General features: G+C 34.9%; 2 protein-coding genes across 2 annotated transcripts; one reads left to right on the top strand and one right to left on the bottom strand.

Annotated features, from left to right (window-relative positions):
* Window positions 1-11,711: 11,711 nt before the first annotated feature.
* On the top strand, window positions 11,712-12,579 carry LOC133298644 (non-specific lipid-transfer protein 8). The gene is made up of 2 exons (XM_061497974.1): window positions 11,712-12,060; window positions 12,440-12,579. The coding sequence occupies exons 1-2, from the start codon at window positions 11,726-11,728 to the stop codon at window positions 12,447-12,449; spliced, it is 345 nt and encodes a 114-aa protein (XP_061353958.1). The 5' UTR covers window positions 11,712-11,725; the 3' UTR covers window positions 12,450-12,579.
* A 12,804-nt stretch (window positions 12,580-25,383) lies between these two features.
* On the bottom strand, window positions 25,384-25,926 carry LOC133298638 (uncharacterized). The gene has a single exon (XM_061497969.1). It carries the CDS (start codon window positions 25,924-25,926, stop codon window positions 25,384-25,386), a length of 543 nt encoding a protein of 180 aa, XP_061353953.1.
* Window positions 25,927-26,232: the final 306 nt, after the last annotated feature.

The following is a 26,232-nucleotide window of genomic DNA, read 5'->3' on the forward strand; positions in this document are numbered from 1 at the left end:
ACTCTAATTCCGCTTAGCAAACAACTCTCTTGGATGCATACAAGGGAGGGTGTTACAAATTCAATACCATTTGTTTCAAAAATTCACAACTTGAGCTACGGTGCTCCAAATTGAGCGTGGTTTGAACCCACTCATAGCTAACGAAGAGACCTATAATATAGTGGGTGATGAGGATCATAGAGGAAGTATAGAATTCCTGGATTAATTAAAAAGTGGAGATGTTTTAGTGTTGAATATGAATAAAAAATGAGTTTTAAGCCTTGTTGGATTAAAGGGACTACTTGGCGCTTTGTGGGAGCGATGTATGACATTGTTAAATAAACCTTAGGTGTTCTGCATATTGTTTAAGTTATGATTACAACTTTTAGAATTGTTTTAATTACGGAATTGATTTTAAACAGAAACGTTTATTGACGCAAAAGGAAAAAAGTTTATTCGTATTTTAATTTAATTGTTGTGATTGTAACTACGTTTAATGTCATACATAATGTTAACAAACTGGTTCTAGAACAAGGCGTCACAGTTATTGATGTTGATGTTGTTGGTGATTGTTTCCTTCTTAGTGTCTTGAATTGATTAATTAATTGCCATATGTTTGATTACTATGCCTTCTTGTTTCTCCCTGCATATTTGTCACTTCAGGGTCTTAAACATATTTTGTGTTAATAACTATGCTGAATTATTTAGTTAATTAATCATAATTTCTATGCAGGTTGCATCAGATTCTAAGATAGTCCAGTTGTTTAGTTTTTGCAAATTCCTAGACTTTTCATCACAACCAATTGACTTTTAGGTTTCGTGAGGTTTCTAAAATGTGTGTCAAATAAATACTGCAAAACATAGTTCAACAACATCAAAAAATAAGATTTGCATAACTTCTGACCCAGCACCTCATGCTTATTTATTTCAAGGACTTTTCATAACACAACATCTTCATTAGTCACAGATTATTTTTGTCCAGCAAGGTGTCTTCGACTTCAACATCAAAACTAATTCAAAAAAAATTACACATGCATCAGTATACTATATTAATAATATAAAATATGAAAATAATATAAACAATTCACCCAATAAAATACATAACAATGGACATGGAAGATCAACAAATAACAGAATCTCTATAGAAGAAGTAGGTAAAATAAATGTAATCAACGTGCACAGAAGAACATAAACAGACAGAAACTATAAACGCACAAATAATGGGTAAGATTATGCAGAATAACAGCTTGAGAAGATGAAGAAGATAAACAAACATAAACAGAAGAAATATGTGCACATAAGCTGATTATAAACAAAAAAATATGCAGTAACATATATCGTATTTATACACGAACTATGGAGGTTTTTAGAACTTATTTTTTATATTAAAATATTATTTTAAAGCTTCTAACAAAATAATCATTGGTTCGTTTGTAGACCCAATAAATTAATTAATCCTAATAGACATAGTAATAAATATAATCAATAGGCTTAACAATTTCTGATGCAGACAGTAGTGATATTATTAATAGGTTTAACAATTACTCATGCAGAAAGTAGTGAGATATTAATAGAGTTGTTTGCCACCTAAGAATGATGAACTTTTTCCCCACTTATCAAGTTTAAATTTTTGAATTTGAATAATTACTAAAAGAGAAAAAAAATTCAAAATGGTTTAAGTGTGAACCCAAAGTGGATATTGAAAGAGAGAGTCAGCAAACTTTCCATGAAAAGTATGAAAATTTTAGGGAAAACTTCAAAAATCCCCCTGAAAGTTTTCTCAAAATCACTTAGCCCCCTTCTAAAAAAATTTAATCATTTACACTCTGATTTAAAATTTATTTATCACTTACCCCCTATCTTGATTTTCCATCCAAAATTAAAGTTAACAGAGTTAATTTTTTTAAAAATACCAAAACTATTCTTAAAATAAAAAAAGAAAAATTAACCCTTGCACTAACTGGACCTTACTGCTGGCAGGACATAGTCATTGAGGAGTGGAGCCCTAATTGTTCTGACGCTCCACCGTAACTAATTCCGATTAGCCGGTGAATGCTTAATAATTCGGGTTCTGAAAGAAAAATATTTGGACTAGTAAATCTCCATTCTATTTGATTGTATACGAGTGATTTTTATTTTCTCTCTCTGGGTTTTTTTGGGATACGAGAAAGAAGGGGTGAAAAAAAAAGGGTTTTTTTGATTTGGGAAATGTTTTTGTAATCTAGATTTGCAATCTTGAAACTGAAAGTTTATTAAAAAAAAAAATCTTCCAATTATTTTTTATCGAAACCGTGGAGTATTTGTTCTTTTTTCTTTTTTTTTGGTGAAGGAGTATTTGTTCTTTTTGTCAATGACTTGGACTGCACGTATATAATTATTAGCATTCTTCCCGACCTTCCAATAGCTATGCTTATACAAATGGTAGTATGGCAGTTTTATTCTTCCCATCACATGAAGATTATGTCTTTGTGTGACGAACATGTTATGCTAGAAAATGCTTACACAAAAGGAGTGAATATTTTCTCATTTTGAAGGCTAGAAACACGTAGCAATGGTCTATAGAGCTTTTTGTGATCAGCATCTCAACCATGCGGTCAAGGTGGTCAGGCTCGCAGCGGCGGCTCCATTCCTCAATAACTATCTCTTGCCAGCAGTAAAGTTCAGTTAGTGCAAGTGTTAATTTTTTATTTTTTGTTTTAAGGATAGTTTTGGTATTTTTTTTAAAAATTAACTCAGTTAACCCTAATTTTGGATGGAAAATCAAGTTAGGGAGGTAAGTGATAAAAAAATTTAAGTACGGGTATAAATGATTAAAAATTTCAGAGATGGGGTAAGTGATTCTGTCTAAACTTTCAGAGGTTTTTTTGAAGTTTTCCCAAAATTTTACATATTATGATTTGTGTTTTTTTTGTCATCAGTCTATTTCCTTTTTTTAAGAATGATAAAATAGGTAGATTAGTTAAGTTTCTAATAATGTTAATGATGAGTTTAGATTGAAAAATATCATAGGGAATAAATGATTAAAAACAACATAACGGTAAATGATTCAAAATAAAACTATAGAGGGATTTTTGGACTTTTCTCATTTCAATAATAGGGCAAATAAATTTACCATTATAGTAATTAATTGTGTCAATCAAATCAAACTAGAGTGAATGCCCGTTAACTTTTAGTTTCAACACCAACATTTCGTTCAATATTAGGGGGGAAAAGGAATAAATAATCATTATAAAAAAAGGAATAAATAATGGCCATAAACACTATTTGAACATTCTCTCGTCAAGCTCTCTTCAAAATATCAGTCTTAAACTTTAATCATTTCCACATGCACGTCCCAGAAGATATAGTCTTCATAACATTTAATCATTTCAACTCAAAGATTATTCATGCACAATCAAATATTGCTAATATTTCATGATAAGAGTTGGTCAATCACACTCACACTTTAACAAGAATAGTTGAAATATGTGACTTAATTGATTGAACAGCTAAATGCTTGTTTAAATAAAGCCATGATACAAATGAAAACCAAAACAACCTAACTAAGATCTTATCAGAATATTTAAACTATCCTAAAAATAATACAAAAGATTTACACTTATCAAGAATATTAGCTAACAGAGGCGGACCCAGAAAAATTTGTTTATGTCCGCACATTTAGTGGCGGGTGCTCCCAAATTTTTTTTGTAAAAAAAGTTTAAGTTAACGCTTAAACTCGCTCATAATCTAGTTGCTTCCATAACAAGCTGCAGGCAATATTTTGACCCATCATTTTTTCTCTTAAATCTTACCAATCCTCCAAAACAAATATGAAAATATACTTAAGTACATCCATACATCATCATTCTATTCTATTTTATAGTGGTGAATAAAAAAATCAACACTATTTGTACAGAAGACAAGCAAAATCACACTGAAGGCCTTGTCTAGAAAGGAAACAAAGGAGATGAAGAGAGCGTGAGAATGGGTACATGGTAGGGGAGGAAGAGAGCGTTGCTACGTTATTTTAATCATCTCCGTACGTTGCTAACTAATATAAGAATAAATATCATTTTTAGTCTCCAACAAAAAATTCGGTACTCACTTTAGTCTATTATAAAAAAAAAATAGTTACCTAGTCCTTATGAAATTTAAAGTGAACTCATTTTAGTCTTTTTGAGTAACTAATGTAGGTCTTTTTTGAATTAGTGAGGAACCACGATTTTAACTAAATTGATTCACTTTGAATTTCGTAGGGACCTCGAGACTAATTTTTGATAAGAGACTAAAGTGGGAACCATGTTTTTTATTAGAAACTTAAAATGATATTTACTCCTAATATAAATATTGAATCAACATACAAATAAATACCTACAAAGCTAAAAAAAAAAAAAAAAAAATCCAAAATTTTATGTGGGCACTTGCGGACATTTGCCCATGGCTGGGTCCGCAGTGTTAGCTAACAACTCATATCAGCTAACAAACAAAAGAATAACAAATTAATCTATACAATCTTATCCCAATACTCCCCCTCAAGTTGGATCATGGAGGGAGGAGATGCCCAACTTGGACATTAAAAATTCAAACTGCTTTTTACCAAGAGCCATAGTAAGAATGTCAGCTGGTTGTAAGGAGGTCTTGATATAAGCTGTAGAAATTGTTTTTGACATGAGATGCTCACGAACAAAATGGTAGTCTAGCTCAATGTGTTTGGTGCACTCATGGAAAACCGGTTTTGAAGCTATGTGAAGAGCAGATTGACTATCACAAAATAATTTCATGGATTGAGTATGATGAACACCAAGAGATTGAAGAAAAGATTTAAGCCATAGAAGCTCAGCTGTAGTACTTGCCATTGATCGGTATTCAGCTTCAGCGGAAGATCGAGAAACAATATGTTGTTTCTTAGTTTTCCAGGAAATAGGAGAATTGCCAAGAATAACAAAATAACCTGTGATAGGGTCTTGTAATAGGGCAGGTTTCCCAATCTGAATCACAAAAGGCTTTAAGTTGAAGGTCACAATCTGATTGAAGAAGAATCCCTTGTCCTGGATTTCTTTTAATATAACGAAGTACTCGGATGACTGCATCATAATGAGCTTGCTTCAGATGCTGCATGAACTGAGATAAAGAATGGACTGCATAGCTGAGCTCAGGACGAGTGATAGTAAGATATATTAACCTTCCTACAAGTCTTCTATATCGTGTAGGGTCTGAAAAAGCAGGACCATCATCTAGTGCTAACTTGACATTCTGCTCCATAGGAAAATCAACTAGTTTGCAACCAAGTAAACCACATTCTTTAAGAATATCCAGCGCAAATTTTCGCTGGCATAAAAATAAACCAGTAGAGCTTCTTGCAAGTTCAATACCAAGGAAATATTTCAGCTTACCAAGATCCTTGATTTTAAACCAAGTGTGGAGATGTGATTTTACTTGAAGACAAATAGCAGAATTATTACTTGCTAAAATAATACCATCCATATAAACCAAAACTGCAACAAATTTATCACCAGTAGAATATGTGAAAAGTGTATAATCAGCTTTGGATTGTAGAAAATCAAAGGAAATAAGTGAGAGGCGAAGTTTGGCAAACCAATTTCTAGGTGATTGCTTTAAACCGTTGAGGGATTTTTGAAGTTTACAAGCCTGACCTGGAGAGCTATTAGTGAATTCTGGAGGGAATCTCATGTAGACTTCTTCATTGAGATCACCATGAAGAAAAGAATTTTGAACGTCAAGTTGATGTAACTCCCAACCCTTTGCAACAGCCACAGATAAAAAAGTACGCACATTAACCATTTTTGCTACAGGTGCGAATGTTTCTGTACAGTCTTCTCCTTCAATCTAATTATTGTCAGCAATGACTAAACGTGCTTTATAACGTTCAATGGAGCCATCAGATTTGTTTTTTATGCAGAACACCCATTTGCAAGGAATAGTTTTCTTTCCAGGAGGCAAGTTAGTAATAACCCAAGTTTTATTTGCTTCCAATGCATCAATTTCGAGTTGCATAGCTACTTGCCACATTTTATTTTGCATGGCCTCCTTGAACGTAGTAGGTTCAATATGTGCACTAACAGCTGCAATAAATCTCTGATGCTGCGTAGAAAATTTATTGTTAAACAAAAATTGATCTATAGGATACGGTTTACCTGAGGCGACTGAAGGAGTGATGTTGGTAGAAAAGGGTGTAGTCGTGGAATTGCATTGATAGTCACTAAGATAGGCAGGAGCTTTATGTTGTCTTCACGCACGTTGATTTGGTGCAACCACTGGCAACATGTCATATGGAGAGCTCCCCCTATCGTGAGAGGTAATAATAGGAGACAAATGAGAAGAATTAGCATCAGTATTCTTGGAAGAGTAAGGCACATTCACCGCTTCAAAAACTGCTGGGGATACCACTACCACGTCAGAAGCTGAAGTCACAGCATTAGAAGCTGCAGGAGATGCAACCACTGCGTCGTAAGCTGCTGAAGTCGAACTCACCACATCAGAAACTGGTTCGGGTAAATTGGCACATGGTGGTTCATAAATTTCCGGATTTGCATGCGGTATACCAGTTTGAGACGAAGAAAGCCTGTTGTGTAGAGCAAAAGGAAATTTATCCTCATGACAATTAACATCGCGAGAAATAAATACCTCATTTGATTCCAAATCAAAAAGCTTCTAACCTTTCTTATTGAACGGATAACCAAGGAGAATGTAGCGTTTCAATCTAGCAGCAAATTTGTCTGATCGTTTAGGCACTACAGTAGCATAACATAGACATCCAATAACTCGCAAGTGATCATATGATGGAGTTTTTCCATGAAGAACATCTAAAGGAGATTTCCATCAAGGAGTTTTGTGGGTGTTCGATTTATGAGATGAGCAGCGTTGAGAATGCAATCACTCCAAAAATGAAGAGGCAGATTACCATCAAATCATAGTGCACGAGCTACATTAAGAATGTGACGATGCTTTCTTTCCACACGTCCATTTTGTTGGGGTGTGTAAGTACATGATTGCTTATGAAAAATGTAAGAACCTGTACCGTTAATTAAGGAAATTAATCAGTTAATTATGAGTTTAATGAGATAAATCCGTAATTGACCCTAATAATTATTATGAGGCTCTAATAATTATAGTAAGTGGGTAATAATGATGAAAGTCGCTTTTTTGACGAAAAGTGCAGATACCGGTTCTGCTAGTCGGTATAAATGCGTGCCGAAAAAGTATCCCGGAAAATTATTATAAGTGCATGATAATTACTAGAATAATATGTAGGACTTGTAAAACGAGTTTCAAATTAAAATAATGAGAACTGGTACTGGCTATGAAAAGCGCATATCGGAAAGGTGCTCCAAAAAATATAAGAAAAATATGATAATTCTTGTAAAATTGAGTAGGTTAAGAATCCTGAGTTTGGGATTAAAATTCTAAGCATAGAAATTAAAGTTAATACTGTGTGTTAGTGACTTAAATCGCCTATATATTCAACTTATGGCACATAACCCTAGGCATGCTCAATTTCTCTACGTGAGATTTTCTGAGGTTTGGGCAGCCACCTTGTCACCTTCATCCTTCCTTCTCCATTAGAGCCAAGAGACCTCATTTCTTCTTGGTTCTTCCTCTAAAACTCCTTGTGTGGGTGTGCAATGGCTAGAGAGAGTGTAAGGTGTCTCCTTTTCTGAGTTTAGGGTGCTGTTTTATGGGGTTTGGGGTGCTGACTTGTTGGTGGTTGTGGTGAGAGCCATCTTCTTGGCTTGTGAAGCTTCAAGGAGCTTCCTTTGTGAAGAAAGGGCCAAGCTTTGTGGCATTTTCGTTTCCCTTTGCAAGTCAGAGTGTAGGAGCTGAAATGTGAGCTCTAAGGGCACCTCCTTGCTCTGTTTTGAGCGTGTGGTATGATCACCACCCTTGTGCTTGAGCTTTATGCTTAAAAATGGAACCTTGATGCATGTAATGAGCTAAGTTGACAACTTAAGGGTGGGTAAGGTTAAACACACCTAGAAATGCATGTTTAGACTTCTGTAATCGGTAAAAATGGTACCTTGGAAGGATATCTTCGCGAAATGCATAAACTGTATTCTGTCGTGAAATATCCGGATATGGTATCTGGATATGGATATGGGGATCTGGTATCCGGATATTGATATCCGGATATGCCCCCGACAAATATCCGGATATTCTGGGTTTGCGAGGAACAGTAGCTGTACTGTTCATACAGTAGGCTATTGGGGGTTTGTGGACCCTAGATTGATGAAGTTGAACTTCTGTAATAATCAAACTAAGTCAGAGACAATGGATTAAGGGCTTATGGCTTGGTGAGAAGCCTTAAGACATAAAACGTAAGAATTGCGTTGTCTTTGTGATGTATGCTTGTAGTGCATGTTTATTGATTTATTATTGGTCCATATCAGATTGTGATTCTGCTGTGTTTGGACTTTGAGGATTGGTTGGACTCTTGGCTTGGAGTGTTAGCTTGCAAGGTAAGCTTTCGTGTCCTCGGTTTATCCATGTTGTGGTTCCACCATGTCCCATGGGGGTATGGTTATATGCATGCTGTGTTACATGCTTTGGATATTTGAAATGTTGTTGAGCTTTATGTGTAATGGCTTTTAATATGCATGTGTTGTTCCATCTTGACGGTAAACCTGAGTATGTGGCGTCATACAAGACGGTGATCCGGGGTGGATGCAAGTGGCATCTTGCACTATGTGTGGGTATTTGGTGTATATAAATCCTGCATTTCTCTGGCCAGTAGAATAAAATTGACACACATAACATGATTATCTGCTGCATTGCACTATTTTAGAACTGATGATGATAAACTGCTTTTGAACTTATATTGCACATGTAAGTGAGCTTGGGGTGGAAGATCCTTGAGGACCCCTTGCCTTACTGAGATTTCTTGTTTAGAGATCTCACCCCACGTTTGGGGAATGCTTATTTCAGGTTCAGGTAGTATGGGGACTGATGCCTCTGGCGGCAGGAGGCCAAAGCTTAGTTGATGTTTAGTGTTGTTCATATTATGCTGGCATGACTGGATTGGATGCTATTTATGTTTTCTGTCATTTATGCTTATGTTGCTGTTGTTGAGACTGATGTTGGGCTTTGTTGCCTAATTTGGGTGAGCATGGGAGTTGTCCATGCCACTATGTTGTTAGTATTTTTGAGTTTAGTTGTATAAACTGTTAGATGGTCCTGTCTACGTATTGTAGTTCCGTGACTAGAGACTCATACTTATGTTATTTAATTAATGAGGTATTTCAGTTAGCTGTTTATTGCAATGTACATATAGGCGATGTTTTGAAAATGGTTAAGTAATCAAGTTGGTAATAATTAATGACATCATAATTGAAAAGAAAAAGATATTCTGCATTTTTAATTAAGCGCAACTTAATACGATAGTATGATAACATTACCGGATATATACGGGGTGTTACAAAGAATACCAAAATCTGCCAATAAAGTTTGCATCATAGATGACATAAATTCACTTCCATTATCTGTTTGAATGCTTTATACTGATGTTTGAAACTGAGTGGAAACCATGTTAAGAAAAAATCAAAAATGTGAATATGTTTATCCTTTATTTTGCATTAAAAATACCCACACATTTCGATTGTAATCGTCCACAATAGTCAAAAAATATTTAGCACCAGTGAAGGAGACAGTAGCATAAGGACCCCAGAGATCACAGTGAATTAAATCAAAGGCATACAAGCTGCGTATTTTATTTATTGGAAATGGACTACGAGCCTGTTTAGCTCTAGAACATACATCACAAAAACCAGCATTATTCGAGCTTGAAATAAAAGGAAGCAGTGAAAGATAATGTTGAGAAGGATGACCAAGTCTTCTATGCCACAAAGAGGAAGAATCCGAAATTTGTATTGCATTAGTGAAAATTGACGAATTCCTCAAGACATACACCCCTTCCTGCGCATCACCCCATCCAATCGTTGTCCTCAAGTGTTGGTCCTGAAATCAGGTTGCAGGTGAGAGATGGAACATATAGCACATTAGTTAGAACTAATGAAGAAGTTAATGAAACAGTGCCACTCTTTACTGCAGTTGTTCGATTTCCATTAGGCAAACCCACAGTACAAGGGGATATGGATTGAATATCAGATAAAAAAGCAATGTTACCAGTCATGTGTTGGGATGTACCACTATCAATAAGCCATGAAATAGAAGTATGTGTGTTACCAGAAAGCTTGTCAGATGACTGTTTAGAAGAATCAACCAGAGCCAACAATTGTTGAAGCACTTCTGGTGTATGGCTCGGCAAAGAGGCAATACCGGTTGTGGAATTTTCTGGTTGGGTGGTGATGGTGTGCATGGCTTGGGCAGAAGAGGCAGCATGACCGCGTCTAGTAAGAAGAATTCCGGGATTATCGGAAGGATGAGTGTAAAAGGGAGAACGGGGATCAGTAATTTTGAAATTTTTGCTTGAAGCAGCCATGGTTCTGGCTAGCAAAGCAAGGAAGGAGAAAGGCCTAGATCTTTTGGCTCATGATACCATAACAAGAATATTTGAAATATGTGACTTAATTGATTGAACAGCTAAAGGCTTGTTTAAATAAAGCCATGATACAAAGGAAAACCAAAACAACCTAACTAAAATCTTATCAGAATATTTAAACTATCCTAAAAATAATACAAAAGATTTACACTTATCAAGAATATTAACTAACAACTCATATCAGCTAACAAACAAAAGAATAACAAATTAATCTAACAGATTAATCTATTCGTTCTTATCCCAATACACTTCTGTTTATAATAATGCTTTAGACTACTTGAACATCAAACGGGTATTTGTGCATAATAATAGGTCACGATATACATAAAGGAAAAATTAACATATTAGAGGACACAACCTCACAAGTTTGATGGGTTTCAATCAAAGCAAAATAATGTAAGTAGTTATGGAAGTGGTTAACAGCCAAGCAAATATATCTATCAAAAGAAAAAGCTATTGATAGCTAGACCCTCCAATACAAATTAACTTAATATGAATATAATATAATGTATGGTTGAAATATCCATTTGAGGGGCCTACTGTTGTTGTCAATTAAAAATAGACTCATATCATTTTATAGTGATATAAAAATAAATTTATAACCAAATGATGGTAGCTCAGTTGCTAACAATAAAGCTGAGTAACTAAAAAAGAAAAAGGTCTTAGTTCAATTTATATTAAAATAAATTTAAGTGTATTTAACAGCTCTAATTTATCAATCACGTGAACAATTAGATATAAACAAGATAATGATTAAAATTGAAGAAATAACTTAAGCCACCATATCCCATTAAAAATAAATTCAAGGGCCTTCCTCATCAGACACTGACTTGCACATGATTTTGCTTCTGAATAGAGCACAAAAGTCGTAAGAGTAACAACACTCACAAGGTTTACTTCCAGCACAATTTATAACAGTTTTCTTTTGAGCAGGTTAAGTGATCAAATTCTTAAGAGTAATGGAAAATGTAAAAGAAAATAATATTTTGCTCCAATGAACTTGCCACAGGCTTATTTTACTTGTTGAAGATGACTAACCCCTTCTTCACTACTTCCACCTAACTTAGAATTTGACAAAAAATAATGGAAATCTCAAAACAAATTATAAGTTTCTTCTTTCTTGGACTAATTCAATCAACTAATCAAACAACCATTAACTTGCAGATTTTAGCTTCCTTTTAAACTCCTATAAATGGTGAAAAAGAACCAGTGCAAATTCAAACCAACATTACAATCTCCTTTCAATAATTAACCATGAAATCTTCAAGTGCATTAGCTGCTCTTGTGGTTCTAATCGTTCTTGCCTCAACTTCAGAGGCTGCAATTTCATGCAGTGATGTGATTAAGGACTTGAAACCTTGTGTGAGCTACTTGGTAAGTGGAAGTGGACAACCACCAGCTGCATGTTGCTCTGGTGCTAAAGCTCTTGCCTCTGCTGCATCAACCTCAGAGGATAAGAAAGCTGCTTGTAACTGCATCAAGTCCACTGCAAAGAGTATCAAAATGAACACACAATTGGCTCAGGCTCTTCCAGGGAACTGTGGAATAACCCTCTCCATCAATATCTCCCCCAATGCAGACTGCTCCAAGTAATAATCATAATGACCTTAATTTTAAATATTTTATATCTATCTTCTTCTTTTTTAACGAGGCAAGCCTTGAAGCAACGGTAAGGTTGTTGTTTGGATATCAGAACGTCAATGGTACAAGTTTGAAAATAGTATTTTTATAAAATATATGGGTTGCATACAATCAACTCTTGACTCCTACTTTCACAAGTCAGGAACCTTGTGCATTGAAATTTTCCCTTTATTTTATTTTTAATAAATATTAAATAAGTGATCAGATAGACACACAACAAATGATCCTTTTTCCCTTTACCCATTTGGATGCTTTTTTTTTTAAACCAATTTCTAAATTAATGATTTTTTTTTTTTTTTTGATATTTATTTGTTGCATCTTTTGCAGGGTTGGTTGAAACTTGGAAGTTGGAACTGGAGGGTGTTGCAGAGCATGCTGAACATTTTTCTGCTATATATGTATTGGAATATTAACTTATTTTGTAATAAACAGGAATCCACCTTTGTGGATTTCTCTATTATGTCGATGTTTTCAATATGTTGTCTGAATGTTGTTTTCAAATTACCTTGATTCTAGAGTCACTTGCGAACCCTTTAAATTTTACAAATGTATGTTCTTTCGCTATCTATGATGTTCTCTTGAATTAGTCCCGGTGTTTCACATTAATCTAATCTTTTAAAGATTTTATCATAAAATTAATTCCTCAAAAAATTTGCGTCTCACTACATAAATCTTCCAAAGATCATCACTAAATTATTCCCTAATGTGATAATATTTATTTTTTGAGAAAATAATATAAAAATAAAAATATTTAAAAAAGTAATGTACTGATATACAAATTAATCTTCAAATAACCATGCAGAGGTTTTACTCTTAAAATTATATAATAAATATCTAGATACTGAAAGCTAAACAAAAGAATAAACAAATTGTTATTATGGTCAAAACATATAAATATATTGTTATAAAGATAAACATTAATCTGAATAAAAACAAGGAATAACATATTAAAGGGAAAAATATAAACAATTTTACAGTTTATTTGGATGGACTTTTTTTTTCAAGAAATTATTTGTTTTTTATAAAATTATTTTCACTTTACGTATGTATTTAGATGTAACTTTTGAAAAAAAAAATTAAATTGGGATTTCTAACTTCTAAAAAAACGAATATACTATTTTTAGATATTGATCTAAATATAAAATAGTTAGGACTTAAAAGAATTCCTTCAAAAAATACAATGCATAGAAATTTATTTTCTAAAAGCTCATTTAAACGGCCCATAATCTAGTTCAACTTAATATTGAGTAAATAAAAAATACATATTAAGTAATTATTTGATGTTTAATTAAAATAAAAATAATAATTATTTGGCAGGTCCTAATATATAATTTATTTATTTGTTTGGCGAATGTCCTAACATATAATTCTCCTTATTCTAATATGACTTTCAAATCCTGTTATCTCTACACCCTTCTTCCCAACCCAAAACATAAGTCCTACCCTTTTACTTTTCGTTTGATTAGTCATACCAATCACTATGGTTGGTTTGTGTTGCCCAAGGCATTAAGCCATATATATGTGGTTGATTCCAACTTAAACACTTGTTAGGTAGGTTAAATCTGAATACCCTGTTATTGAAGACAGTGGGTGATATTATATCATTAAGAGATTTGAACCCATGTAAAGAACATAAGGGATAGATAATCGAAATTATCACTATGCAATTATAAAAATTAAAAAACAGACTTACTTGATATGTATTAGATAGACATAATCAGAAGAATGAAAAATGCAGTATCAGAGGAATAAAATTTGAGCCCACATAATGTGTCTCTTTAAGACAATTTGCCCACTTATTAATGCCAAAGGTTGGTGGACACTTGTCTCCCAGGATAGAACGGATTTCGTCTGAAGAGTGGCGGCACTACCAGTCAACAGCCCAAACGAACACAACTAAATGCCAGAGGAAATCACACCGGAGTATGAACAGGAATATGCAAACCGGAAGGGAAAAATTGTGAAACTTAATATTAAAAAAATGATTAGTTGACCTATTTCAAAATTTGGGCTCAACTAAACCAAATAAACCCCTTAAAAGTAGAGAAAAGGGTTTGTCCTTTTAAAGGACATAACCTTGTGTCCTTTTAGTTTTTGACACTATCTTTTAATGGTAAGACATAGTTATAATATGAAAAATTGCTTTTCTTTTTCTTTTTCGTCAGTCACTTCAGCTGACGTGTAGAGAGAGAAAATAACTTTTCATGAAAATAGCTTTTTATGTTATAATTATGTCTTACCGGTAAGACATAGTGTTAAAACCTAAAAGGACACAATTTGTGTCCTTTAAAAGGATACACACTTAACCCTTGAAAGTAACAAACATGAAACCAAATGAATAACAAGTCTATAGTTATGGAATATGAAGGTCCATTAAAGTATTGTGCTTTGGGTTATTGGAAACACAAAAAATAGTCAAAAATCTAATTCCCAAATGTGAACATTCCTTTGTGCTTATGGCTGTTGAAAACAAGGGATTGAAAATTTAAGGATTGAGATAATGAAAGAGGAGACGAAAGACAATGCTTATTATACATATAATTATTATATATGTGTGTTTTCATATCCTTAGGACAATGTTTGGTTCATGATATATTATGTTGTGGGAGGAAAGTGAAATTCTTATGTTTGAAATGCTTACCGAAAATGTTAGTGCATTTTTATATATTTGATTTGATATATAATTAATGATAATTGTTCATTTGAATTTTCAATGCTATGTGATATTATTTAGTACATAATTTTGATAACTATGCTAGAATTCATAGTAAATTTTTCTCCTGATAGATAAATTTATATAATTATGATAAGTATTTTAATAATTTAATATGTGAAATTTTCTGGCACCACCTAAATTTTCGGGCTAGCTCCGCCACTGCCTTTGAACCTTCTCTAATGAAAACCTATCGGATATACTCGTTCAATCGGTGATCTAGGTCGACTTGAATCGTCAACCTTTAGTGTATACCTAGACAATAGGAGTCACACAATTTGTTCTCTAGCATTGTTGGTCCTTTGTTGTGCCCATTTTGGCCGTGGGACACCTGCCTCGTTCTGTGAGTGTTTTAGAGAATCGGACTTTGAAAAATTCTCATAAATACACTGTCTTGTGATGTAACTCACTATACATCATCTGAACACAACAGATTAAGAAATCATTAAAAGCCTAAGTGCTTACCCTCATAAATACATTGTCTTGTCATAGGAATGAGTATGAGTTTAAAAACTCTACAGTGTTTGAACAGTCGACCATCACTTAGTTATCTCTTTGAACCTAGTTCATGGGATCTCCACTTTTCTAGGTAGAGTTACCGCAATGCTCAACAATTGACAGGCCTTAAACCCATTCCTTTTGACAAATGTTCAACCAACTCTCTAGGAATCCCTTTGGTTAACGGATCCGCTATGTTCTCTTTAGACTTAACATAGTCAATTGTAATGATTTCATTCGAGAGTAGTTGTCTAACGGTATCATGTCTTCGACGTATATGTCTAGACTTACCGTTATACATGACGCTCTTGGCCTTTCCAATAGCTGTTTGGCTATCACAATGTATGCACACGGCTGGTATCGGTTTTGGCCAATTAGGAACACCCTCAATAAAATTACGAAGCCATTCGGCTTCTTCACCGGCCTTATCTAAAGCAATAAATTCTACTTCCATGGTTGACCTTGCGATGCAAGTCTGTTTGGACGATTTCCAAGACACAAAACCTCCACCAAGGGTGAACACATATCCACTTGTGGATATAGTGTCATTAGAGCCGGTGATCCAATTTGCATCACAATACCCTTCTATAACTGCGGGGTATTTCTCATAATGCAAAGCATAATTTTGAGTATACTTCAAGTATCCCAAAACTCTTACCATAGCTTTCCAATGATTTTCATTTGGATTACTGGTAAAGTGACTTAACAGACTTACTGCATAAGCAATATCAGGTCTGGTGCAGTTCATAACATACATAAGGCTTCCCAACACTTGAGCATATAGCTTTTGTGTTGTAGCTTTACCAGTGTTCTTTAATAAACTAATATTAGAATCTACAGGGTTCCTCACAGGAGTTATATTCAAACTTTTGAATTTCTCAAGAACCTTAGCTATATAGTGAGCCTGTGATAAGGCCAACCCTACAGATATTCTATGGATTTTAATACCTAGGATAACGTCTGCTATCCCCATATCTTTCATATCAAACTTACTTTTTAAGTAATTGTTTAGTAGCATTAATCATTTGATTATTACTACCCATGATCAACATGTCGTCTACATAAAGACAGACAATGGCAAATCCTTTTTCAGTATTTCGAACATAGACACATTTGTCACATTCATTAATTCGAAAACCATTTGATAACATAACTTTGTCAAATTTTTCATGCCATTGTTTTGGAGCTTGCTTTAACCCGTAAAGGAATTTTATTAAGCGACAAACTTTTCGTTCTTGTCCTAGAACAACGAAACCTTCAGGTTGTTCTAAATATATCTCTTCTTCCAGGTCGCCGTTTAAGAAGGCGATCTTAACATTCATTTGATGTATCTCTAATCCATTCAATGCAGCTACCGCGATCAACATCCTAATGGATGTGATCCTTGTAACAGGTGAATAAGTATCGAAATAATCGAGACCTTCACATTTCCTGTAGCCTTTTACCACAAGCCTTGCTTTATATTTATCAATAGTGTCATTCTCTTTCATTTTTCTTTTGAACACCCACTTACTTCCTAAAGGCTTATTGCCAGGAGGAAGGTTTACCAATTCCCAAGTGTGGTTGGACAGGATAGACTCTATCTCACTATTGATAGCCTCTTCTCAGAATGGTCCTTCCGGGGACGTTATAGCTTCCTTATACGTCCGAGGCTCATTTTCTAATAAATATGTCATCAAATCAGGTCCAAAGGATGTGGCGGTCCTTTGCCTCTTGCTACGTCTAAGTTCATCTTCTACATCCTCTACAGGATCAGTATCAGTTGTAGCATCCCGAGGTATCGCAACCTCATCATCATTATTACCACTTGATTCATGTATTTTCTTATACGGAAATACGTCTTCAAAGAAAGTAACTTCCCTTGACTCAATAACCGTATTAACGTGTATATCTGAAACATCATATTTATAAACTAGAAATCGATAAGCACTACTATTAAGTGCATAACCGATGAATACACAATCCACGGTTTTAGGTTTGATTTTCAACCTTTTGGGTTTAGGAACCGCAACCTTAGCCAAGCACCCCCACACTCTAAAGTATTTTAGGGATGGCTTCTTTCCTTTCCATATGTCATATGGTATGTTATTTGTCTTTTTGTGAGGCATTCTATTAATATGTAGTTAGCCGTTAAAATGGCTTCCCCCCACAAATTCTGTGATAAATCGGACGTAATCAACACGGCATTCATCATCTCTTTCAATGTCCGATTTTTCCTTTCTGCAATCCCATTTGATTGCGGTGAATATGGAGCTGTTGTCTGGTGTATAATACAAGACTCTACAGAATTCCTCGAAGGGGCCATCATATTCTCCCCCACGATCGCTCCTTATCATTTTAATTTGCTTGTTGAGTTGATTCTCAACTTCACTTTTATATTGCTTAAAAGCAACAATAGCTTCATCTTTACTATTAAGTAAGTACACATAACAATATCTATTGCAGTCATCAATAAATGTAATAAAGTATTTCTTATTACCCCCTAGATGGTGTAGATTTCATATCACATATATCAGTATGTATTAAATCTAACAACTCGGTTGATCTTTCAACTGACTTAAAAGGTAATTTTGAAATTTTTGATTCAACACATACTTGGCACATGTTATTTAAAAATTCAAATTTAGGTAATAAATCTAAATAAATTAAGCTCTTAATTGACCTTAAATTAACATGTCCTAACCTATTATACCATAAATTAGAAGACTCAAGCAAGTAAACAGAAGTAGTTGTATTATTAATATTATTGGAATTGTTTATAGTCATCACATTCAGTTTGAAAAGGCCCTCACTAAGGTAGCCCTTTCCTACATACACATCATTCTTAGTAAGTACAAACTTATCAGAAACAAATACAAGTTTAAAGCCATTCTTGCTTAACAAAGATCCAGAAACTAAGTTGTTGCGAATATCAGGCACATGGAGCACATCATTCAGTGACACTATCTTGCTAGATGTCATCTTCAAAGCCACTTTGCCCACACCTTCAACTTTTGAAGTAGATGAGTTACCCATATAAAGTTTCTCATCATTATCAGTAGGAGTATAGGAGGAGAACATCCCCTTGTTTGAACAGACACGTCTGGTGGCACCAGTGTCCACCCACCATTCCATAGAGTCTCCCATCAGATTGCACACCATCACCACTGCTGCCAGATTCAGTTCTTCAACCTGATCAGCAATATCAACCATATTGGCATGAGTGTTCTTCTTTTTCTTATTGAACTTTTGTGGCTTCTGTAACATCCTCGTCTCGAGCCGGTTCAATTAACATACACATGATATAAACAGAAACAGCGGAAGACTTAACTTACAAAAATATGAGCTAACTTTTTCTTTTTCTAACTTAATTCTTACTTGGCGTAAACGAAAATCGGGCAGAGTTTCCTCTATAAATCGTACAACAGGGGATTTTCCAATCCCTCTCAGAAGCATTTCCTGATAAACAGTTTATACAACATATCAATTCAGAAATACCAGGTATCCAATATAATCAAATACCCATACATGGGCGCATGCATAACATGGCTCCGTGCCACTATATCTAACAGCATGCCATCAAAACGTAAACCTATCTGAATACTACATCATCATATAACGTGCCTGAATACTCAAATGTACATGCATCAAACTGACAGACATGTACAAAATATATATAGGCCATATACAAAATAAAGGATCTACATCATGATCCACAAAATACTGAAACACTAAATGAAAGCACTATACTCCAAAATAGAAGTAGCCTACAGCTACTCAAAATCCAATAAGTCCAAAATCCTCAGCCACGGGTAGCGTCCCTAACTCGAGAGGTCTCACCGGGGATCTGGGCACCTGAAAATATGGCCCCAACGAGGGGTGAGATTACAAATCTCAATAAGCTCCAGGTTTATAGAGAATTCTCCATACCCCTGGCTCACTCCTGCATGAAAGTCAGATACAGAGTATACGAATACAACATATAACAGATATCATAACAGAACAAAACATATATTCATATCATAACAGAGGCGTGCGCCGTCATTCCCAAGGGAGGACCACAAGTGGAAATAAACGCACGTGTTCCCGAGGGAGGACCCCAAAGCAGAACCAGACATATCAGAGGCGTACCCTTTAGTCCCGAGGGAGGACCCCAAAGCGGACATCAGGGTACTATACAATCAATGGCGTGAGATTATTACAAAAATCATATTATCGAAGTCATATCAGAACAAAACATATCATGTTATCAAATAGCTCTATATGAATGCATCTATACAAAGAATCAAAACAGTCATACAATCCAACCACAGTTCACTAACTATGGTGGAGCACTCAAGTAGGAAAATACTCCTTAAACATAGAGCTTACCTCTTGAAGCTTTATCAATCTGCTTACTTGTGACACAAGTTACTTTTATATCTTCAAGAGATTTTGATCCTTTTCAGTCCCTAGGTACACCTAGAGCAAGAATCCACAAATACAAATTAATAAAATGCCATCATGCCTAGCTTTCACATAAGGCATACATTTTATCGCTTCTTTTCGTTTCTTTATGTTTTCCCAATGCTATGCCAATACACAAGTCTAGACCACCTTATACTCGTTAGGATTTCCTTAATTTAATCAAGTGTTCACTTGAGAATTTTCAACATAATTCATGCCATTTTCTCTAAAAGGCCGTGAACCTACCTTTAGGAACTCAATGTATTTTTCAACCCTTATTCAAGCCATTTCACTTCTTAACTCATCAATTTTATACAATACATTACAACACATTTTATTAAAATAAAATGTAACAAAATATATTCCTAAGCCACCCTATAGGTCGAACTCCACAAGGACAATAGTCAAAAGGGTTCTTTTCTTTTTAATTATTCTTTCTTCCCTTAATTAGCAACTACACATACATAAATATATATGTTCATCAAGTCTCAATTAATTTTGTCATGACAAGCTCCTCTAAAGCCCCCAAGGCCGAAGGATAAGGACAAGTATTTATAGGATTTTTCCTTTTAGGCCTTCTTCCTAATTTCATACTTACTCCAACACAATAAACCCTCTTAATACATCAACTAAAATTTGCACAATGGACCCTATTAAGGCCGAAACATAGAGAGAAAGGTATATGATTTTTCTCTAATTTGTTTTATATATACATACAAATGCTCATTTTCATTTCCTAAATCCAAAACAACCAAGATTCATCATCTAATCAAAGTTTCACACCCAATTCTTTCCCACTAGAACATAATCATAACTTTTATAACATAAATAACAAAAACCAATATTCATAATTCACAGTATGGTTTTTGCACCGTTTTTGACAAAATACACTGTGAATCACTAATTGTACTTCATTTACTTATGAAACTTAAAACTTATAAACTTATCATTTTCTTGGGTCTATATTGACTTGCTTGGCATATATTGGGCTTTCTTATTCTTATTTCATCAATTATTTATTTCTGGACTCTACCGGTTGCTTAAACAGCAGTACAAAATACCCGGTAGAAACACTATTCACGAGATTTTCACAGAAGGCGCCAGACTATACAATTTTTCGTTCTGAACTCATATTTGTCGTCAGAATTATCAAATTATGTCTCTAAAATTGTTTTGCTCATTTAAGCTCTACCAGTTAATTCACAAAACTGCAAATTCTCTGGCAGAACGCACTGTTCATAACATAGTCTTGATTACAGTTAAAATACTCGAAATCGCTCACTGAATCTAATTATGGCATTTAAATCCTTAAATTAAATCTCTAATTAAGATTTACCAGTTAGGGTCATTATATTCACCCCACCTTTTAAGGATTTTGCCCACAAAATCAAATATCGAATATAACATATACCTGACGTCAAACTTAGGATACTGTTGGAGAATTTCATTCTCCCGCTCCCAAGTAGCGTCCTCAGGAGTCAATCTTTCCCATTGCACCTTGATCATGGGAATAGTCCTGTTTCTCAACACTTTTTCATCACGAGCTAGAACCTTCAATGGTCCCACAACAAATTTCAAGTCTTTCCTTACTTCAATATCGTCCCGCTGAACAATGTGGGACGCATCCGGCACGTATTTTCGAAGTTGGCTGATGTGAAAAACACTATGCAGATTTGACAGATGTGGAGGTAAGGCAAGCTGGTATGCCACAGGTCCGACCCTCTTTATAATCTGGTAGAGCCCAATGAACCTAGGACTCAACTTCGTCACTCCTAGCGCACGCCCAACACCCGTAGTTGGAGACAAACGGATAAACACATGATCCCCTTCTGAAAATTCAAAGGGTCGATGCTTTGCATCATAATAACTCTTTTGGCGGCTCTGTACTTTCTTCAATCGATCCTTAATCATCATAATTTGATCGGTAGTCTCTTGAACCATATCATGCCCAAATAACTGCCTCTCACCAACTTCTGACCAACAAGTAGGCGCCCTGCACCTACGGCCATACAAAGCTTCATAGGGAGCCATGCCCAAACTGGCATGACAACTATTATTGTAGGAAAATTCCACCAGAGGAAGATATTTATCCCATGCATTTCCCTGCTCTAAGGCACAAGCCCTCAACATGTCTTCCAGGGTCTGAATAGTCCTCTCAGTCTGACCATCAGTCTGGGGATGATAAGCTGTACTCACCCTCAGTTGTGTACCGAATGCCTGTTGCACTGCATCCCAAAGTCGAGAAGTAATAACTTTTGGGCTGAATCAAATCTCCTCTAAAAGGTTTGGGTCGTGGCCCTTGTAAGGAAAGTGGTCCAAAACTAATTCTCCCAATGGTTCACTAATTTTCTCCTATTTAGGAATTAACACATGCCTTATAATTTTTATGTACCCTCTAATTATTTACTAAGGGTTTATTCTTTGACATACTTATAATGAATGCTCATATAAATTCTAAGTAGTATTATGCTTTCTATATGTTATAATCAGATTATTCCTATACTCATAGCTAGAACTCCACATGCATAAGATGGCATTCACCTTTCATGTTAATACAAATAATTCCCCAATTTAATTTAATTCCATCCTAAAGCAAACATTTATATAATCTGAAGGCGAGTATTCCACCAACCTCCTAATTAGACGGGATGTTACAGTTTCCTCTATAAATCGTACAACTGGGGATTTTCCAATCCCTCTCAGAAGCATTTCCTGATAAACAGATTATACAACATATCAATTCAGAAATACCAGGTATCCAATATAATCAAATACCCATACATTGGCGCATGCATAACATGGCTCCGTGCCACTATATCTAACAGCATGCCATCAAAACGTAAACCTATCTGAATACTACATCATCATATAACGTGCCTAAATACTCAAATGTACATGCATCAAACTAACAGACATGTACAAAACATATACAGGCCATATACAAAATAAAGGATCTACATCATAATCCACAAAATACTGAAACACTAAATGAAAGCACTCGAGAGGTCTCACCGGGGATCTGGGCACCTGAAAATATGGCCCCAACGAGGGGTGAGATTACAAATTTCAATAAGCTCCAGGTTTATAGAGAATTCTCCATACCCCTGGCTCACTCCTGCATGAAAGTCAGATACAGAGTATACGAATACAACATATAACAGATATCATAACAGAACAAAACATATATTCATATCATAACAGAGGCGTGAGCCGTCATTCCCAAGGGAGGACCCCAAGCGGAAATAAACACACGTGTTCCCGAGGGAGGACCCCAAAGCGGAACCAGACATATCATAGGCGTACCCTTTAGTCCCGAGGGAGGACCCCAAAGCGGACATCAGGGTACTATACAATCAATGGCGTGAGATTATTACAAAAATCATATTATCGAAGTCATATCAGAACAAAACATATCATGTTATCAAATAGCTCTATATGAATGCATCTATACAAAGCATCAAAACAGTCATACAATCCAACCACAGTTCACTAACTATGGTGGAGCACTCAAGTAGGAAAATACTCCTTAAACATAGAGCTTACCTCTTGAAGCTTTATCAATCTGCTTACTTGTGACACAAGTTACTTTTATATCTTCAAGAGATTTTGATCCTTTTCAGTCCCTAGGTACACCTAGAGCAAAAATCCACAAATACAAATTAATAAAATGCCATCATGCCTAGCTTTCACATAAGGCATACATTTTATCGCTTCTTTTCGTTTCTTTATGTTTTTGCCAATGCTATGCCAATACACAAGTCTAGACCACCTTATACTCGTTAGGATTTCCTTAATTTAATCAAGTGTTCACTTGAGAATTTTCAACATAATTCATGCCATTTTCTCTAAAAGGCCGTGAACCTACCTTTAGGAACTCAATGTATTTTTCAACCCTTATTCAAGCCATTTCACTTCTTAACTCATCAATTTTATACAATACATTACAACACATTTTATTAAAATAAAATGTAACAAAATATATTCCTAAGCCACCCTATAGGTCGAACTCCACAAGGACAATAGGCAAAAGGGTTCTTTTCTTTTTAATTATTCTTTCTTCCCTTAATTATCAACTACACATACATAAATATATATGTTCATCAAGTCTCAATTAATTTTTTCATGACAAGCTCCTCTAAAGCCCCCAAGGCCGAAGCATAAGGGCAAGTATTTATAGGATTTTTCCTTTTAGGCCTTCTTCCTAATTTCATACTTACTCCAACACAATAAACCCTCTTAATACATCAACTAAAATTTTCAAAATGGAGCCTATTAAGGCCGGAACATAAAGAGAAAGGTATATGATTTTTCTCTAAATTTTTTTTATTTACATACAAATGCTCATTTTCATTTCCTAAATCCAAAACAACCAAGATTCATCATCTAATCAAAGTTTCACACCCAATTCTTTCCCACTAAAACATAATCATAACTTTTATAACATAAATCATCAAGATACTACTATGGAAATAGAGGTTCGTTACCTCCAAAAGCTTATACAAGGTCAACAAAGTAACCTCCAAGCAAGTCTCCACCAAAAATCCCTTTTTTTCACCTTGGATGAATAGTGCTCCGAAAATGAGATGACAAACATCTTCCTCCACAAACGAAATCAGCTCAAGGGTTGGAATAGCTTCCTTGGATGATTTCTTATGAGATTGGTATAATGGGTGGAAGATTTGGTTGCTTAATCATAGAGAAATCAAAGAAAAACAAAAACAAACCCTAAGCTTCCTTTTGCCATGGCTGCCACGGGTGGGGAAGGGAAAAGGGAGAGAGAAAATGTGAGGGAATAGTGAATTCAAGTGACTTAGGGGTTTTTAAGCACATGTGACTTTTAACCGGTTATTTTTCTATCGCGTATTTTAACTTAAATTGACCCGGAACTAACTTAAAGTTACAGACATATTTTTTTTAAAATCATTTACATTAATTTTTATTTCTTACAAAACAATATTCATAATTCACAGTATGGTTTTTGCACCGTTTTTGACGAAATGCACTGTGAATCACTAATTGTACTTCATTTACTTATGAAACTTAAAACTTATAAACTTATCATTTTCTTGGGCCTATATTGACTTGCTTGGCATATATTGGACTTTCTTATTCTTTTTTCATCAATTATTTATTTTTGGACTCTACCGATTGCTTAAACAGCAGTACAAAATACCCGGTAGAAACACTATTCATGATATTTTCACGGAAGGTGCCAGACTATACAATTTTTCGTTCTGAACTCATATTTGTCGTCAGAATTATCAAATTATGTCTCTAAAATTATTTTGCTCATTTAAGCTCTACCAGTTAATTCATAAAACTACAAATTCTCCGACAGAACGCACTGTTCATAACATAGTCATGATTACAGTTAAAATACTCGAAATCGCTCACTGAATCTAATTATGGCATTTAAATCCTTAAATTAAATCTCTAATTAAGATTTACCAGTTAGGGTCATTATAGCTTCCTCTGATCTTTCTTTTGTTCCTTCTTACAATCCTTTGCACGGTGGTCAAGATTCCCACATTTGTAACAGTTGCCTTTGAACTTTTTTCCCTTTCCTTGCTTAGCATTTCCATCTTCAGAATATTTCCTCTTCTTTGACTTTGATCCGTCTTCAACTACATTAGCCTTAGAGATAATTCCTCTTGTCAGACATCTTATTGTCTTCTTCTATTCTCAATCTCGTAACCAGATCTTCAAGTGATAATTCCTTGCGCTTATGCTTCAGATAATTCTTGAAGTCTCTCCAAGAATTTGGTAATTTTTCTATGAAAGCAGCAATATGGAAAGACTCACTAAGAGACATTCCTTCTGCATGAATTTCATGCACAATCACTTGAAGTTCCTCAACTTGACTCACAACAGATTTGGGGTCTTGCATCTTGAAGTCCAAGAATCTGCCAACTATGAATTTCTTTAAGGCAGCATCCTCAGTTTTATACGTCTTGTCCAGACTATCCCAAAGTTCCTTACTAGTCTTCAGGGTACAGTACACATTATACAATGTGTTGTCCAGAGCATTGAGAATATAGTTCCGCCAAAGGAAGTCAGAATGCTTAAAAGCATCAACGGCAACAACCTTTTCCTTGTCAGATTCTTCTCCCTCATTCAGTTTAGGAGCATCTTCCTTCAGGAAACGGTCCAGACTCAGAGTTGTCAAATAGAACAACATCTTCTGTTGTCAGCGTTTGAAATTTGTTCCATTCAGTTTTTCATGCTTGTCAGCATGCATTGGAACAGAGGCAGTAAGATTGGCAGCGTTTGCACTTACACTAGCCATTTCTGTTACACAAACAGAATCCGAAATTAATCACACAGATTAATTAATCAGACAGATTAATTAATCAGACAGATTAATAACACAGATTAATCACACAGTAAATAAAACGAAAACAGTATATAAAATAAAACAGAATATACTGATCACAGGTTCAAAACACCAAATTGTCTTAAGATTATTATTGAAGACAGTGGGTGA

Source organism: Gastrolobium bilobum, unplaced genomic scaffold, assembly GCF_033153095.1.
Source record: "Gastrolobium bilobum isolate Gb01-03AN ecotype WA unplaced genomic scaffold, APGP_CSIRO_Gbil_v1 utg20100, whole genome shotgun sequence".
In the NCBI taxonomy this organism is placed as follows: domain Eukaryota; kingdom Viridiplantae; phylum Streptophyta; class Magnoliopsida; order Fabales; family Fabaceae; genus Gastrolobium; species Gastrolobium bilobum.